Here is a 14,060-nt window from a genome sequence, read left to right as displayed (position 1 = left end):
AACGGCTACCTGTGAATGCCACCACTTATCCACCTCTCTCAATGTCGCCCTTAAGTAACGCCGCCTCTACTCGGCTTCCCCTTTGCTTGCATCCTGCACAATAAAGGTACACATATTCGATTTCGTTGAGTCTGGTTATGTCAGAAATTAAACACTGACGTTACCTTATGTTCTCACTGACATCGCCTGTTGTTGTTGCCCTCGCTAAATGCTGATTATGGTTTATGTCCTAACGGTTGTGGATATAGAGATAGAGGCCGTAAATCGACTTCATCATTTTTGAATCTATCTCTAGGTTAAACCTTTTCTCTTATGATCTTGAACTGAAATCAATTTTTAGATCTGTGTCTTCTTCTTTTAAACTGAATTTTGATTGGTTTGTTTGATTTTTTTCTTTAGTGATTTGTGTTAGGAAAATATAACCCAAAAACTATACGAAAGAACAAAACCCAAAAATTGTTGACCGAGGCCTGTGTTTAACACAGTTTCCTTAAAAGAAATTCGCCTTATATGAGTGTTTGTTTCCTAGGATACAACAACAGTAAACAATTCTTCTAGATTGCCCGAACCCTCATTTGGCCCAGATTATACCTTTGTAACTATCACAATTAAATAAGACAGTTAATCAAGAAATCAAAACCGAAATCTATGATTAATAGCTCTTAATTCGTTTTTGTAACTGTTAACCAAAAGGAAATAATTGCAAAAAGGTCCTTGAACTTTTCTGGTCGACCGGTGGTGCATTCGTGCCCGCAGGACGCGCGCTCGCACAATGGTTCAGTGGCCCGAAGCCAAATTTGGCTCGCATTTGCACCCCCTACGTGCGCGTGCAAGAGAGAGCCTTGGTTCTAATAAGTCTTACAAAGGTAGCTAGTCTTTTTCGAATGGTGTTTTTTGATGGGTTTTGAGCATAACTATTGGATTAGGTGTCTAAGCCCAAAACTATAATTAGTATGTACTTGACCCGAGAGTAGCATGGTCCATTTGGGTTGCCTTAACCAGAGCAATTTGATAGGATGGAATTTTTAAAAGAGGTTATTTATGATTTATTAATATATTATAAGTTCTATATATATATATATATATATATATATATATATATATATATATATATATATATATATATATCACTAATTTACATAATCAGTCTCCGTTAATTTAATTAGTCTCTTTTTGATAACTAAATTAATTCCAAATTAATTCTTGATCAATACTAATTAAATACCATGATTTCATATTAATATATTCGAACTTATAATATATTAATAAATCTTAAATAACCTCTATATATATATATATATATATATATATATATATATATATATATATATATATATATATATATATATATATAGAGAGAGAGAGAGAGAGAGAGAGAGAGAGAGGTTCAGGTGTTTAAAGTAATTATTGTGTTATTGTATGCATAAATGTGGTCCAATCAAAATTTAAAAAATAAATAAATAATCAAACACATAAATAAGGGTAATTTAGTAATTTGATAAATAATTTCTACAAATACAGTCCTATAATTATGGTAATTACTTTGACCTACCTTTATTCATTTTTAAAACAATAAACAATACTGTATTCTATCCCATTCGATCCTCCCTAAGCCTAGTTCCAAAACAGAGATTTCGCTCTTTCTCATCCGAATCAGAGGTGCGAATATAGGAGGAGCGATTTCAATCGGCGACAAGGGAGGTCGTCTATCTCTTCATGTACTTCACATGCGTGTATTCGAACCTTCTCTCGTTCTTCCCGTCGTCTTTCCTCCAATCGCCACCGTCTTATCCCCAATATCCACCGCTGTTCTCCTCTTCGCCGCCACCTCCGCCAAATCTCCACCGCCTTGCCATCCCGCCTTCATTTCAGTTCTCGCTTCTCGCCTGTAACCCCCAAATCCATCGCAACTTCATCTCCCCAGTTCTCACCTGGTATGACTAGGTTGTCTTATTCACGACTGATTTACCGGATTAGGTTGTCTTATCACTCAATTTCACTTATTAATGTTAATTTTAGGGTTTACCGCTTGTTTGCAGATGCTATTGGCGCTCATGATGATGTTGCTGAGAAGCTTGGATTTGAGAAGGTCTCCGAGCAGTTTGTTGAGGAATGCAAGTCGACAGCTGTTTTGTATAAACATAAGAAGACCGGTTGCGAAATAATGTCTGTTTCAAATGACGACGAGAATAAGGTCTTTGGCGTAGTTTTCCGAACTCCTCACTAAGTTTCCTTTTCAGAATATGAAAACTGATGTGTATTGTTTAATGCTCGTATGCATTGTAATTGAGACAACTGATTTGTCCATAATCCATTTGTGCATAACTGCATATGTTATACTAATCGTCACTTCATCCAACTACTAATGCAGGAAAGATTCAACTGGATTTCCTCACATATTAGAACACAGTGTATTATGTGGTATGACGAAGTTGAAGGGATGAAGGAAAATGGTGGGGTGTCGCGATCAGCAGAAGTGAAGAAATCGGGGTCCTCGATGAGTTTGCTCGACGGAAGAAGAAGAGGGGTTGTGAGGGGTGTTGCTCCGATCAGTAACAGGTTCTCTTCCCTTTTCTTTTTGTTTGACTGTTAGATAGAAATCATTGGGGTGTTTGAGTTTGTTTCATTTGATAGAAACCAATGGGTGTTTGAATTGGGTGTTTGACAGGGAAGGAAAGGAAACACAAACGTGTTCTTGTTTGCAGGTGTACTTTATATTGATTTACTGTAAACCAATGAAGTTTAATCTTCAAATGGTTTTTTTTAATTTGATTTGATTTCAATATATAGAATGGATGTTTTGGGTTGATTGTTGGACAGAAATCAAAGAAATTTTGGATGTGTTTAGGTTTATTGTCTAATTCTTTCAAGGTGTAATATTTTTGGTGAATTGGGAATTTGTTCTGATGTGTTTAGGTTTATTATCTAATTCTTTCAAGGTGTATTCTATCAGAAAAAATGTTTTTATGATAATCATGAACATATTTTGTTAGAATGCCCCAAATTAATATAATTATTGGTAAATGAATTCCAATTCTATCAGAATGGAATCACGAATTCCATTTATGCTGGAATGGAATATGGATATTTTCTCACTAATTTATTCATTGGATTTGTTTCCACAGAAGCTGATGCTTGAAGAACGGACCACAAAATTTGAACGACGCCTCTTAGCAACATTATTCTTTTAGAATGTATTAGTGTCTTTGTTAGATTTTGATGTTTTTTTCCCGATTTGAAAGTTTTTTAGTTTTATTCTTTAACAATAAATATAATTCTTAGGAATTGTTACATGTATTCTATATGAGTTAATGTAATTTTTGTTTTAATTCTTCAATTGCTGGTTCGAGAATTTGTCATTCTACAAGAAATTTTTAAAGTCATGATCAAGAAATATGTTCAAGAATATTTTTATTATTTTATGGTTCAAGAATATTTTTATTTTTGAACATACTCAAACATATTCTGTCAGAATGTCCGAACTAAAAACCTTATAATTTGTAAAATTGAATTTTTAAAATTAATAGAATCTTTGATCCCTTAAAATATCCAAATTTCCTTTATTAAATCTATGTTAACTGACTAAAATATCCTTCTAGTTAAATTAGATGGTATTTTTCAATTATATTTAATTAAATAATATGTATTAATCACTTTCTTAAAATAAGTAAAATGATTGGCCCACATTTATGCATACAATAACACAATAATTACTTTGAATAGAATAACCTAAGCCTTTATATATATATATATATATATATATATATATATATATATATATATATATATATATATATATATATATTGTTTGGGCTATTGATCAATGATGGACTAAGTTTATATAAGTATCCATGAAGAGTTAGCCTACATGAAATATGGATCATAACCCAAGTATATGGATTAGAGTTTACCCATGACTCTTGGATTCCTCCACTATATATATATATATATATATATATATATATATATATATATATATATATATATATATATATATATATATATATATATATATATATATATATATATATATATATATATATGACACCCCTTTGGCCTAAAATTAGTTGAACATGTATTCGTGGAGAAGCATAGCCGAATTTTAGTGCTCCATATTCTCTCTCAAAAGTCCTCTATTTGTTCATGGTGTTTGTGAACCATTTGAGGCATCACATTTGAGGTGCTAAGTTCTTAAAGGACAAAACTACAAGCTACAACAAAGAGGTAATTCTATAACTCAGCTCTATGTTGTTTATGTCAATTGTATGCTAGTTGTAGGCTTCATGCTTTGGAAACAATATTGCATGTATAATTATAGAAAACATAGATCCAAAGCATTTAGGTTTGTATGTGCACCATAGGATGTTGTAGTATACAAAACCCAACAGTGGTATCAGAGCCTATGATAGTTTTCTATTTAATTAAATAATATGTATTAATCACTTTCTTAAAATAAGTAAAATGATTGGCACACATTTATGCATACAATAACACAATAATTACTTTGAATAGAATAACCTAAGCCTTTATATATATATATATATATATATATATATATATATATATATATATATATATATATATATACATATATATATTGTTTGGGCTATTGATCAATGATGGACTAAGTTTATATAAGTATCCATGAAGAGTTAACCTACATGAAATATGGATCATAACCCAAGTATATGGATTAGAGTTTACCCATGACTCTTGGATTCCTACACTATATATATATATATATATATATATATATATATATATATATATATATATATATATATATATATATATATATATATATATATATATATATATATATATATATATGACACCCCTTTGGCCTAAAATTAGTTGAACATGTATTCTTGGAGAAACATAGCCGAATTTTAGTGCTCCATATTCTCTCTCAAAAGTCCTCTATTTGTTCATGGTGTTTGTGAACCATTTGAGGCATCACATTTGAGGTGCTATGTTCTTAAAGGACAAAACTACAAACTACAACAAAGAGGTAATTCTATAACTCAGCTCTATGTTGTTTATGTCAATTGTATGCTAGTTGTAGGCTTCATGCTTTGGAAACAATATTACATGTATAATTATAGAAGACGTAGATCCAAAGCATTTAGGTTTGTATATGCACCATAGGATGTTGTAGTATACAAACCCAACAGTGGTATCAGAGCCTATGATAGTTTTCTATTATATTGATACTAATGTATTATTTTTCATAGCTGAAAATCTGTTCTGACAGCACCTACTCGACGAGTACATGCTTGGACTCGACGAGTAGATGATTTTGCCTTGAACTCGACGAGTCCATAGTTGGGCTCGACGAGTTGTATGATCAGACAGCAGGTTTTTAGGTTTTTTTTTTGGCTAGAATTGGATTAGGATCATTACCACAAACTATTTTGAATCATAAAACCTTTTTTTTATATGTTAGTGATCATCCTCATCCAATTAAAAGATAATTGTCAAAATTTTTGGATTTGTATTAGTTTATATGATAGGCTAATTTCTTGTAAAATTGTTGATGTGAATTATCTTGACTTATAAGTTTAACTAGATCATAGACAAATTATAAGATAATTTTATTAGTTAATATATTGATCTAAATGCCTTTAATGAATTCCATAACTTGTCATCAAGTTATGGAAAATTAAAAGTCTCATTTTTAAAACTCATTAAACTCATAAGTTATGGAAATGAAAAGTTTTGAAGAGTTTCAAAACTTGCCCTCAAGTTTTGGAATTTGTAAAGTCACACTTATGAATACTTTAATTCCAAACCCTAGAATTTTAAAAGTTTAAAATTAAACCCTTATACTATTATAATAGTAAAGTTTAATTATTATATATATATTTAATATAAGTCAGTCTTACCGTTAGTAAACCTCATTCACGAAGCCGATCTATAAGGGGGGGGGGGGGGGCGGTATAAGGTTTCTGCCTATAAAATGGTGGTTCAATGGGTGTCCACTCTCACCCACCACTTCCTTGACTGGTGGAGGGTCGTTAGTCGAACGGGTAGGATAGGACATTAATTCTCATTAAAAGTATAATGAAAATACCAAGTAACTAAACACTTATAAATTCCCAATCTTAGTTACTTTAGGAAAAATGTGAATTTGATGCTAACCCATGAAATTGCACTTTGCACCTTGCCAAGTCGTTAGTGGAGCGTGTGTGGTTAACCGGCACACTAACTTGGACTAACAAGGGTGGCAAAGGGTAGCTAGATGTTTGTCATAGATCAATGGAGCGTGTGTGGTTAGCCGGCACACTGATTAGGTGATAATTGACATCGAGAGTACCAAGCTTATTTGCATGGTTATTCACACGTTGTTTGTGATCCTCGGTATCCTAGTCACAAACTTGAAGGGCATAATCGAGATTAAACATGCCATTGAAAAGTTCAATGAATCTCAAAGAATCTAGGAATTTCAATTCATTTAAAACTTAACATTCAATTTCGTTTTTCATGGTGGAAATTGGTAATTCGTCATTTACCTACCTTCAAATAATTTGCAATTGGATTACAGCATCCCTCTTCCGAATTGTAAATTATTGTGTTGGGTCCTAGCCTTAATATTTCATTTGGGTGTTATATTAAGGACTTAAATCAACTAAACTTGAATTTCTCCCTTGTAGATGTCTAGTTTAGACAACTATGGTCTTCCCAAATCTTTTGGAAAAAGCTTTCCTCATGAAGATGATATTCCACAAGACAATCAAGGTGAAAGATTAATCCCTTCTTCGTGCTGTAGTGGAACTTCACTTCCTCCACCTCCTCCAATAATTCTCCCTGACCCACAAGTTCAAAGACTTGAAAAGTTCAAGGTCACTCAAGCCCTATTGGCTAGCAAACACCAAGATGGAAGGTCTGTGTGTGCACATGTCTTAGAGATGAAGTCACACATTGACACGTTGGGAATGTTGGGTGTTGTTGTTTCAAGGAAGTTGGGTATTGACTTGGTTCTTCAATCACTTCCTAAGTCATATAGCGGGTTCTTTAAGAACTACTATATGGGAGATCACGACATGACCCTTATTGATCTAACATATTTGCTTGTTGCTGCTGAATCAACAATGATTTGGTGCACTAGTAAAGCAAATTTAATTGGAAGATCTACTTCCCAAACTTCCATGGACATTGACAATGGATACATTGGAAGTCCAGAAAAGTCTTCTCTTCCCAATGGAAAGGGATCGACCATGGTCAAGTCAATTGACCAAATGGTAAAGAGAAAGGCTAAGTCTGAGATTGTCCCATTTGCCATTCCGAAAGAGTCTGTTTGTTTCTATCACCAAGAGAAGGGGCATTGGTTGTGAAGCTTCCATATTTACCTGAAAGATCACAAGGATGGTAAAGTCAAAATGTTTGACTCTACTTCAGGTAAGCCCACTATCTAACTCCATTAAGTTCCTATTTGGAGATTCTTAATACATGATGTAATGTAATTACATTTTGATGTTTTGTAGGATCGAAGAAAAGAAAGGAAGCTTAAAGGAAGAGTAAGCTGATTCTGATCGCGAAGAGATGGATTTCAATCGCATGGTTCAATGATCAGAATTTTGAGCTGTTGCTTAAGAGTTATGATAGATTGCTTAGGAATAGAAAACAACATAGTTTTCATTTGTAATTGCATTGTAAGGAAAAGTTTTTCCGTAATTTTATAAATAAAAGAAAAAATTTTGATTTTATCTTGTTTTAAATTTCCTTGCAATAGCATTTGTGAAAATTGTTGTTTATGTGTTTCCATTGATAGCAATATTGGAAAATGGATTTGATTCTTTCGTTTGTGGTAGTGTCAAGATTTACCAAATAAGGAAAGATTCTCATCACCCAAGTTTCAGTTGGATGGAAACTTGGAATCATGCAACTTGTATTGTGTGATGAATGAGAACCCTCGTCTTTGGGAAATTAAGACTAATTCTTTGTTCACATGTATATGTGAGTCAAGTGAAGGACTAGGGGATCGGGTACACTTGGTTGTGCGCTGATCAGGTCCACCACAAAGAACGATAAGACTATTCGTTATGATTTACTAAAGTTTAGTAAATATGATTATGCTTACAAGATTAAGTGTAATTCTGAATCATGTTCTCCAATCTGAAAATTAGGGAGAGTACTTTAGCATTATGTTTTATGATCATCTTAATGATTATGAAAACCAAATCACAATTGATCCTCTAAGGACATCTTAGTGCATTTGTATGGCTTAGAAGAGGAATCGTGAATTGTTGAAATAGTTAAATCAAGAAGATAAATCATACTTCGTTCCAAAATCAGGTCTTAAAGTCATACTCCAAGATTGTAACTTGAGTGACATGGTCTTAAGAAAGGTTTATAACACCCATCAAATGTAGAGTAAAATGTTTCTTACTCTTGTACATTTGAAATTGGTATGTTGTGATGTTTTGGATAAGACAAAGACCAACTAAGACCAATTGTGTGAAGTGTTTGTCTTGATAAGAAACCGCACTAACTCTTGAATATTTGTTTGTCAAGTAATTTTCCTTGACAAAGTGAATCTTATATGTCAAGAGGTCAGTGGGAGTCTTAAGGATCTTTAATAGCTTCAAGAACTAATCAAGAGTAAACCTATTGTTAATCACTAGCACACGACTTGAGGTTTGTAACCTATCGTGTTGACATATTCTTGTTTCTGTGCCCATTTCAGTTAAGTTGACTATGCATCTGAATTCTATGACTTCTCAATTGTTTGCATAAAAACCTGGAAGCAATGGTAGGCCCTTGTGCTGCCAGGTGGCAAGAAATTAAGATTGAACAAGTTTAGTCCATATGAGTTTGGATTTGTCACTAACCTTGTCTTGTGATTATGGTTATGACAAATTCATATGGATAGGAACACATACACCATTAATCTAAGTGACAAAGGTTTCTCTCCGCTTCATGAAAATGATTGTGAGGAAACATTTTCACTAAGTAGATTTTAAGGAGATAACAATTGTGATATTTGCATTCTCAAATTCGATTATGATTACGACATCCCTCTTCATAGTTCGAATTGTGAGAAATGGAAAAAGGTCTAAACAGTCGAGACTTATTGTTGTAAGTTCTAAAATTGTTTAGACACACATATAAGCTATCTAAGGAAAGGTGTATGAGTTTGAGAATCCTAGATAAATTCTTATCGAAGCATCTTCTATCAGAAATCTGAACTTTGGTAAGAAAGTCAACAAGTGGGAGCATAAGTGTTATGCTAGTAAGATAATAATTATTATGCTAGTGGGAGCATAATCATTATGGTAAGTGTTGCAAGTTAGCAATGTTAATTATAGAAAACAAAAGTTTCAATTCGCAAAGTTGTAGAGTTTGAAAAGTTGTTTTGCTATAATTAAGGGAGAGGAAGTCATACTTCATTTCAATTCTAAAAGCTTAGATTGTGAGATTTTAATCAAATTTAGTCAAGGATATATATGAATGTTATGTTGGAATGGTTCAACATAAGGAAATTCTATATATGGAATTATTATAGCAAGAGACTGGTGGAGTATCATGTCTTTATGCAAGACATTATGAATCGTATCCCATATACTTCGGGTATAGGATCGATTGCATATGCTATAATATTTATGTGTTCTGAATTTTCCAAATGCCTAGGGCATTAAGAAAGAAAAAGGACCAGAACCGGAATGAGTAAAGTTGTTAAACAATTGCTAAGAACAATCTAAGGTTCGCCAAAGATTGGTTGCTTGCGGGCAGTTGGAAGTATAGTAATGGATGGAAAATATTGATATTATTATGAATAGACAGGATTCTATTAATAATGAGTTGTCATATGGAAAATATGGAAATGTTTCCATAATGGGAGTTGGATATTAAGAATCTATGTGAAAGATTAGAAAACTTAATGCAAGAAGGATGTTCAAAGGAATGTACTTTGAATGTGAGACTTCGTTTCCATGGAATTGCACTCCATTGGAATACTTTGTAATGTCTATTGCCAAGTCTCTATGATTTTAGCAAATGGCAATAATATGGTATTCTTACATTTACGATAAGGATTTGGAATTGTGAAATGAGCATCATTGAAATGTTGTCCATTGATCTATTTCACAAAGAGAGGACCATAGGCAAACGTAGTGTGTATGCTTGGAGCATGGCATAACTATTGTTTTAATTCAAGTATTAAGTTGATTAATCGAAACATTATACAATGAATAATGTGTAATCAATATGGTGATTAAATAAAAGGTGTTTTATTTATATTCATAAGTTCTGAGACAATATTGGATTCGATTATTCTTGTGTTACACTTTGCATGTTTTAACTTCCAGAATAATAAGATTATTCAAACTATCCACAGTCGATCATACTTTGGAAGTAGGTATTGAGGCAAGACTGTCATGAATCTGACTGTAGATTGTCTAGGTGTTTTTGACATAGCACAAGTTTGTTGCAGTGTTCATGAGTACTCCTGGAATAAGATTCGAGTATTGGATTAAACCCATGCTCATCTGAAACACTTCATGGATTTTATCACGAGTGATTGTGAGACGATAATATCTTATATTCTTAAAACAAAGACGTGTGAGTTGTAGCTTACAAATCGGTTGCACATTAATGATGCGTAAACGCACCAGTAACTTGATGTTATAAAACACATTGTTGTGTGTGATTTGATGAGTAAATATAGCAAGCATATGAGTCGAAGTTTATCCATTCCTTTTACCCTTACAGGGATAAAAGCGATATCTGTGGGCCCCTCGATGATTTAGTGATGACACCATAAGCGCTTGGCCAAGCCTGAACTGATTTGATTTGTTCAATTAGTCACTTGTCATAAATCGAAAATCGGGAAACAACACATGAACAGAGAGAATGATTATAATCCATGTCTCAGTTCATACGATATCTAGAAATGGAGGAATATATGATCCTTATCTAATGAACGCGTCATTGACTAAGTCAGAGTTCGACAACGGCTTTTAAGAGCTACGATTGCTAGTCGGGTTGTGGATTCGTACTTGCAATAATAGTTATTAGACTTATCCAAATGGAAGACTGTTGGATTAGGTGTCTAAGCCCATAACTATAATTGATATGTACTTGATCCGAGAGTAGCATGGTCCATTTGGGTTGCCTTCACCAGAGCAATTTGATAGGATGGACTTTTGAGAAGAGGTTATTTATGATTTATTAATATATTATAAGTTCTAATATATTAATATGAAATCATGTTATTTAATTAGTATTGATTAAGAATTAACTTGGAATTAATTTAGTGATAACAAAGTGACTAATTAAATTAACGGGGACTAATTATGTAAATCAGTGATATATATATATATATATATATATATATATATATATATATATATATATATATATATATATATATATATATATAGGCCTAGGTTATTCTATTCTAACTAATTATTGTGTTATTGTATGAATGATTGTGGGCCAATCATTTTACTTATTTTAAGAAATTGATTATTACATATTATTCAATTAAATATAATTGAAAAATACCATCTAATTTAACTAGAAGGGTATTTTAGTCAGTTAATATAGATTTAATAAAGGAAATTTGCATATTTTAAGGAAAATTGCATATATTAAGGGAAAATAGATTCTATTAATTTTAAAAATCTGATTGTATGGATGATAATTCTCCTAATTCGGAAATTCTGACGGAATATGTTTATCAATATATAGAAAAATAACAAAAATTATTGAACCATACAAGAATACACATTCTGACATAATATATATTTTGATTTAATGAACTTCTTGAAGAATAACAAAATTTTGGATACAAGTTAAAAAAAATTTCTTACATTCTTAGAAAAGAAAAAAATTTATGTACTATTCTATGAGAATGTTACACTTATTAATAACAAAGAAATACAAATATATAAATCATTCTATCAGAATATACTATTATTCTGCTAGAATAATCCATTCTTTTTGGAAGATTGGTGGTCATTGTTCATCTTCATCCCGTAGAATGTTCATCTTCAAGATTTTATTCTGACATAATCGGAATTCAAGATTCCATTCCAGTAGAATGTTGTAAGTCTCATATGTACCCTTCCCAGCCAAGAAAACAAGAACATTATTCTTCTTGATTTCATGTATACCTGCAAATGAGAAATACAACCACTCATTGTTATTGCTTAATCTTCTTTCCATGGCAATTACAAGCAATAAACACCACATCGAATTCTGTCAAGCAAAAAAAAAACAAGAAAATACCTATTATTATTATTAGTAGTAGTAGTATTACCTTTTCATTAGAAAACTGAACAATCCTGCGAGATGTAGGAAGAAAATGAGAGACACGGGTCCCACTTCCTGAACCAGCATCATCAAATTTCTTCTGGCCATGGCCATGGCTAAACTGTCTTTGCAAGGAAGCATCACTAGGGCTATCACCACTTGTCCTCTCCTTTACACATATAAGCATCCTCCCTGTATTTAACCAAATATTACAAAAACTAAGATAAGTTTTTTGACTTAATCTGTTATGTTTTATAGTATGATATATATGCATACCAACAATGTCTGTGCTTGAGACTCCTTCTGTTCGTTTTATTTGCTTATATCGACCTGCTTTCTTTGCAAGGGCATATGCGTCAGTTCCATCAGGGAGAATGCATGGATCATCTCCATGAATGATGTAATCTATGTTGTATTCATCAAACAGTTTCCTCATGAATTCTTCATTTATGGCATATGGTGCATCAGGAATGACCTCATCTACCCATTTCACAGCACTCACCATAATCATCCTAAGATAAGAAAACAAAATTCAAAACCATATCCAACATTACAATGTCTGGTATAAGTCTATATATATATATATATATATATATATATATATATATATATATATATATATATATATATATATATATATATATATATATATATATATATATATATATATACTTTGATGTTCAGTGATAAGATTACAGACTTTAGAAACTATCATGTTTCATTCAGTACTAATCCTAAGCTCACATATAGCCATCATAATCTTGCTAGCTTGAAGAAGATGCAATCAAGGTTGTAAAGGCTCCTCATTTATCATATGCTGTGTTCCCTTTTAGTTTACTACTTATTTCCACTCTACTAATGATATCTAAATTTATATAAATGAGAATACATCATTGGACAAGCACCATAAATCATTATCCATGAAAGATTTCCAGAAAAAGAGGCTGTACACCTAAAAACGTACAAGAATTTAAGCAAATGCATCAACTATATACACACTAGAAACAATGCATGCAACCTAATTTTGAAAGAATCAACGTCTGCATCAATCTCCAAAGTAAACAAAAGAACAACATTGCGCCGAATGGGATCTAAGAGGAACCCTGATAAGGGACAAGGTTACCAATTTACCATGAGACCAACACATAACATTTTTGCAGACAAGGTAATTTGGTAAAAGGAAAAGCAGGAATTTTGATTGAAAATGAAGAGGATGTAGAGAACCTTTTATGAAGAGGGGTAACCGGAGGGCCTTTGTTTGCAATGATTTCAGCATCGTTGACAACGCCAACAATCAATTGATCTCCCAGAGCACGTGCTTGGCGGAGTGCGTTGCAGTGGCCATAATGCATCATATCAAAGCAGCCATCCATGTATACATGAATGGGCCTCTTCTTCTTCCTCCCAACAATACTCAGAGGGGAGAGCTCCGACCAAGCAGCGCATAACCCCATAACTGATAGCCCTGCCACCAAACCTCCGATCAACCATGTCGCTAGAAACCGCTTCGAGTTCTCTAGACCTGTATCCGAACCCATCTTTTCTGATTCGACACTATTATTCAAGAATCTCTCTCTCTCTCTCTCTATTATGTGTTCGTTTTTGGCCCTTTATTCTCTACAATGTGGTTTGGCTTTTCTTTATTCCTTTTTCCTCTTTATGTTCTCTCCCCTCTAGATATGCCCAAAATGTAACCACGATGGTCCTAGGTCAGAGAAACAAAATCGAGAAGAAGGAAGATAGAAGGAAGGTGTTTGGGGCGGACGATGGTGGCGACGGCTTGTAATCGGTGGAGATTGAGCGAC

At 32.8% G+C, this 14,060-nt stretch overlaps 1 protein-coding gene across 1 annotated transcript; it reads right to left on the bottom strand.

Moving 5' to 3' along the window:
• Nucleotides 1-11,958: 11,958 nt before the first annotated feature.
• Nucleotides 11,959-13,802, bottom strand: LOC145131341 (ethanolamine-phosphate cytidylyltransferase-like). The gene is made up of 4 exons (XM_079066045.1): nt 13,480-13,802; nt 12,532-12,767; nt 12,263-12,447; nt 11,959-12,201 (listed from the first exon to the last, which is right to left on the bottom strand). The coding sequence occupies exons 1-4, from the start codon at nt 13,791-13,793 to the stop codon at nt 11,959-11,961; spliced, it is 978 nt and encodes a 325-aa protein (XP_078922171.1). The 5' UTR covers nt 13,794-13,802.
• Nucleotides 13,803-14,060: the final 258 nt, after the last annotated feature.

This window comes from Lactuca virosa, chromosome 8 (genome assembly GCF_052849685.1).
Source record: "Lactuca virosa cultivar CGN04683 chromosome 8, Lactuca_virosa_CGN04683_v6, whole genome shotgun sequence".
NCBI lineage: Eukaryota > Viridiplantae > Streptophyta > Magnoliopsida > Asterales > Asteraceae > Lactuca > Lactuca virosa.
Note: the sequence above shows the minus strand (reverse complement) of the source record. Positions and strands in the feature narration are given on the sequence as shown.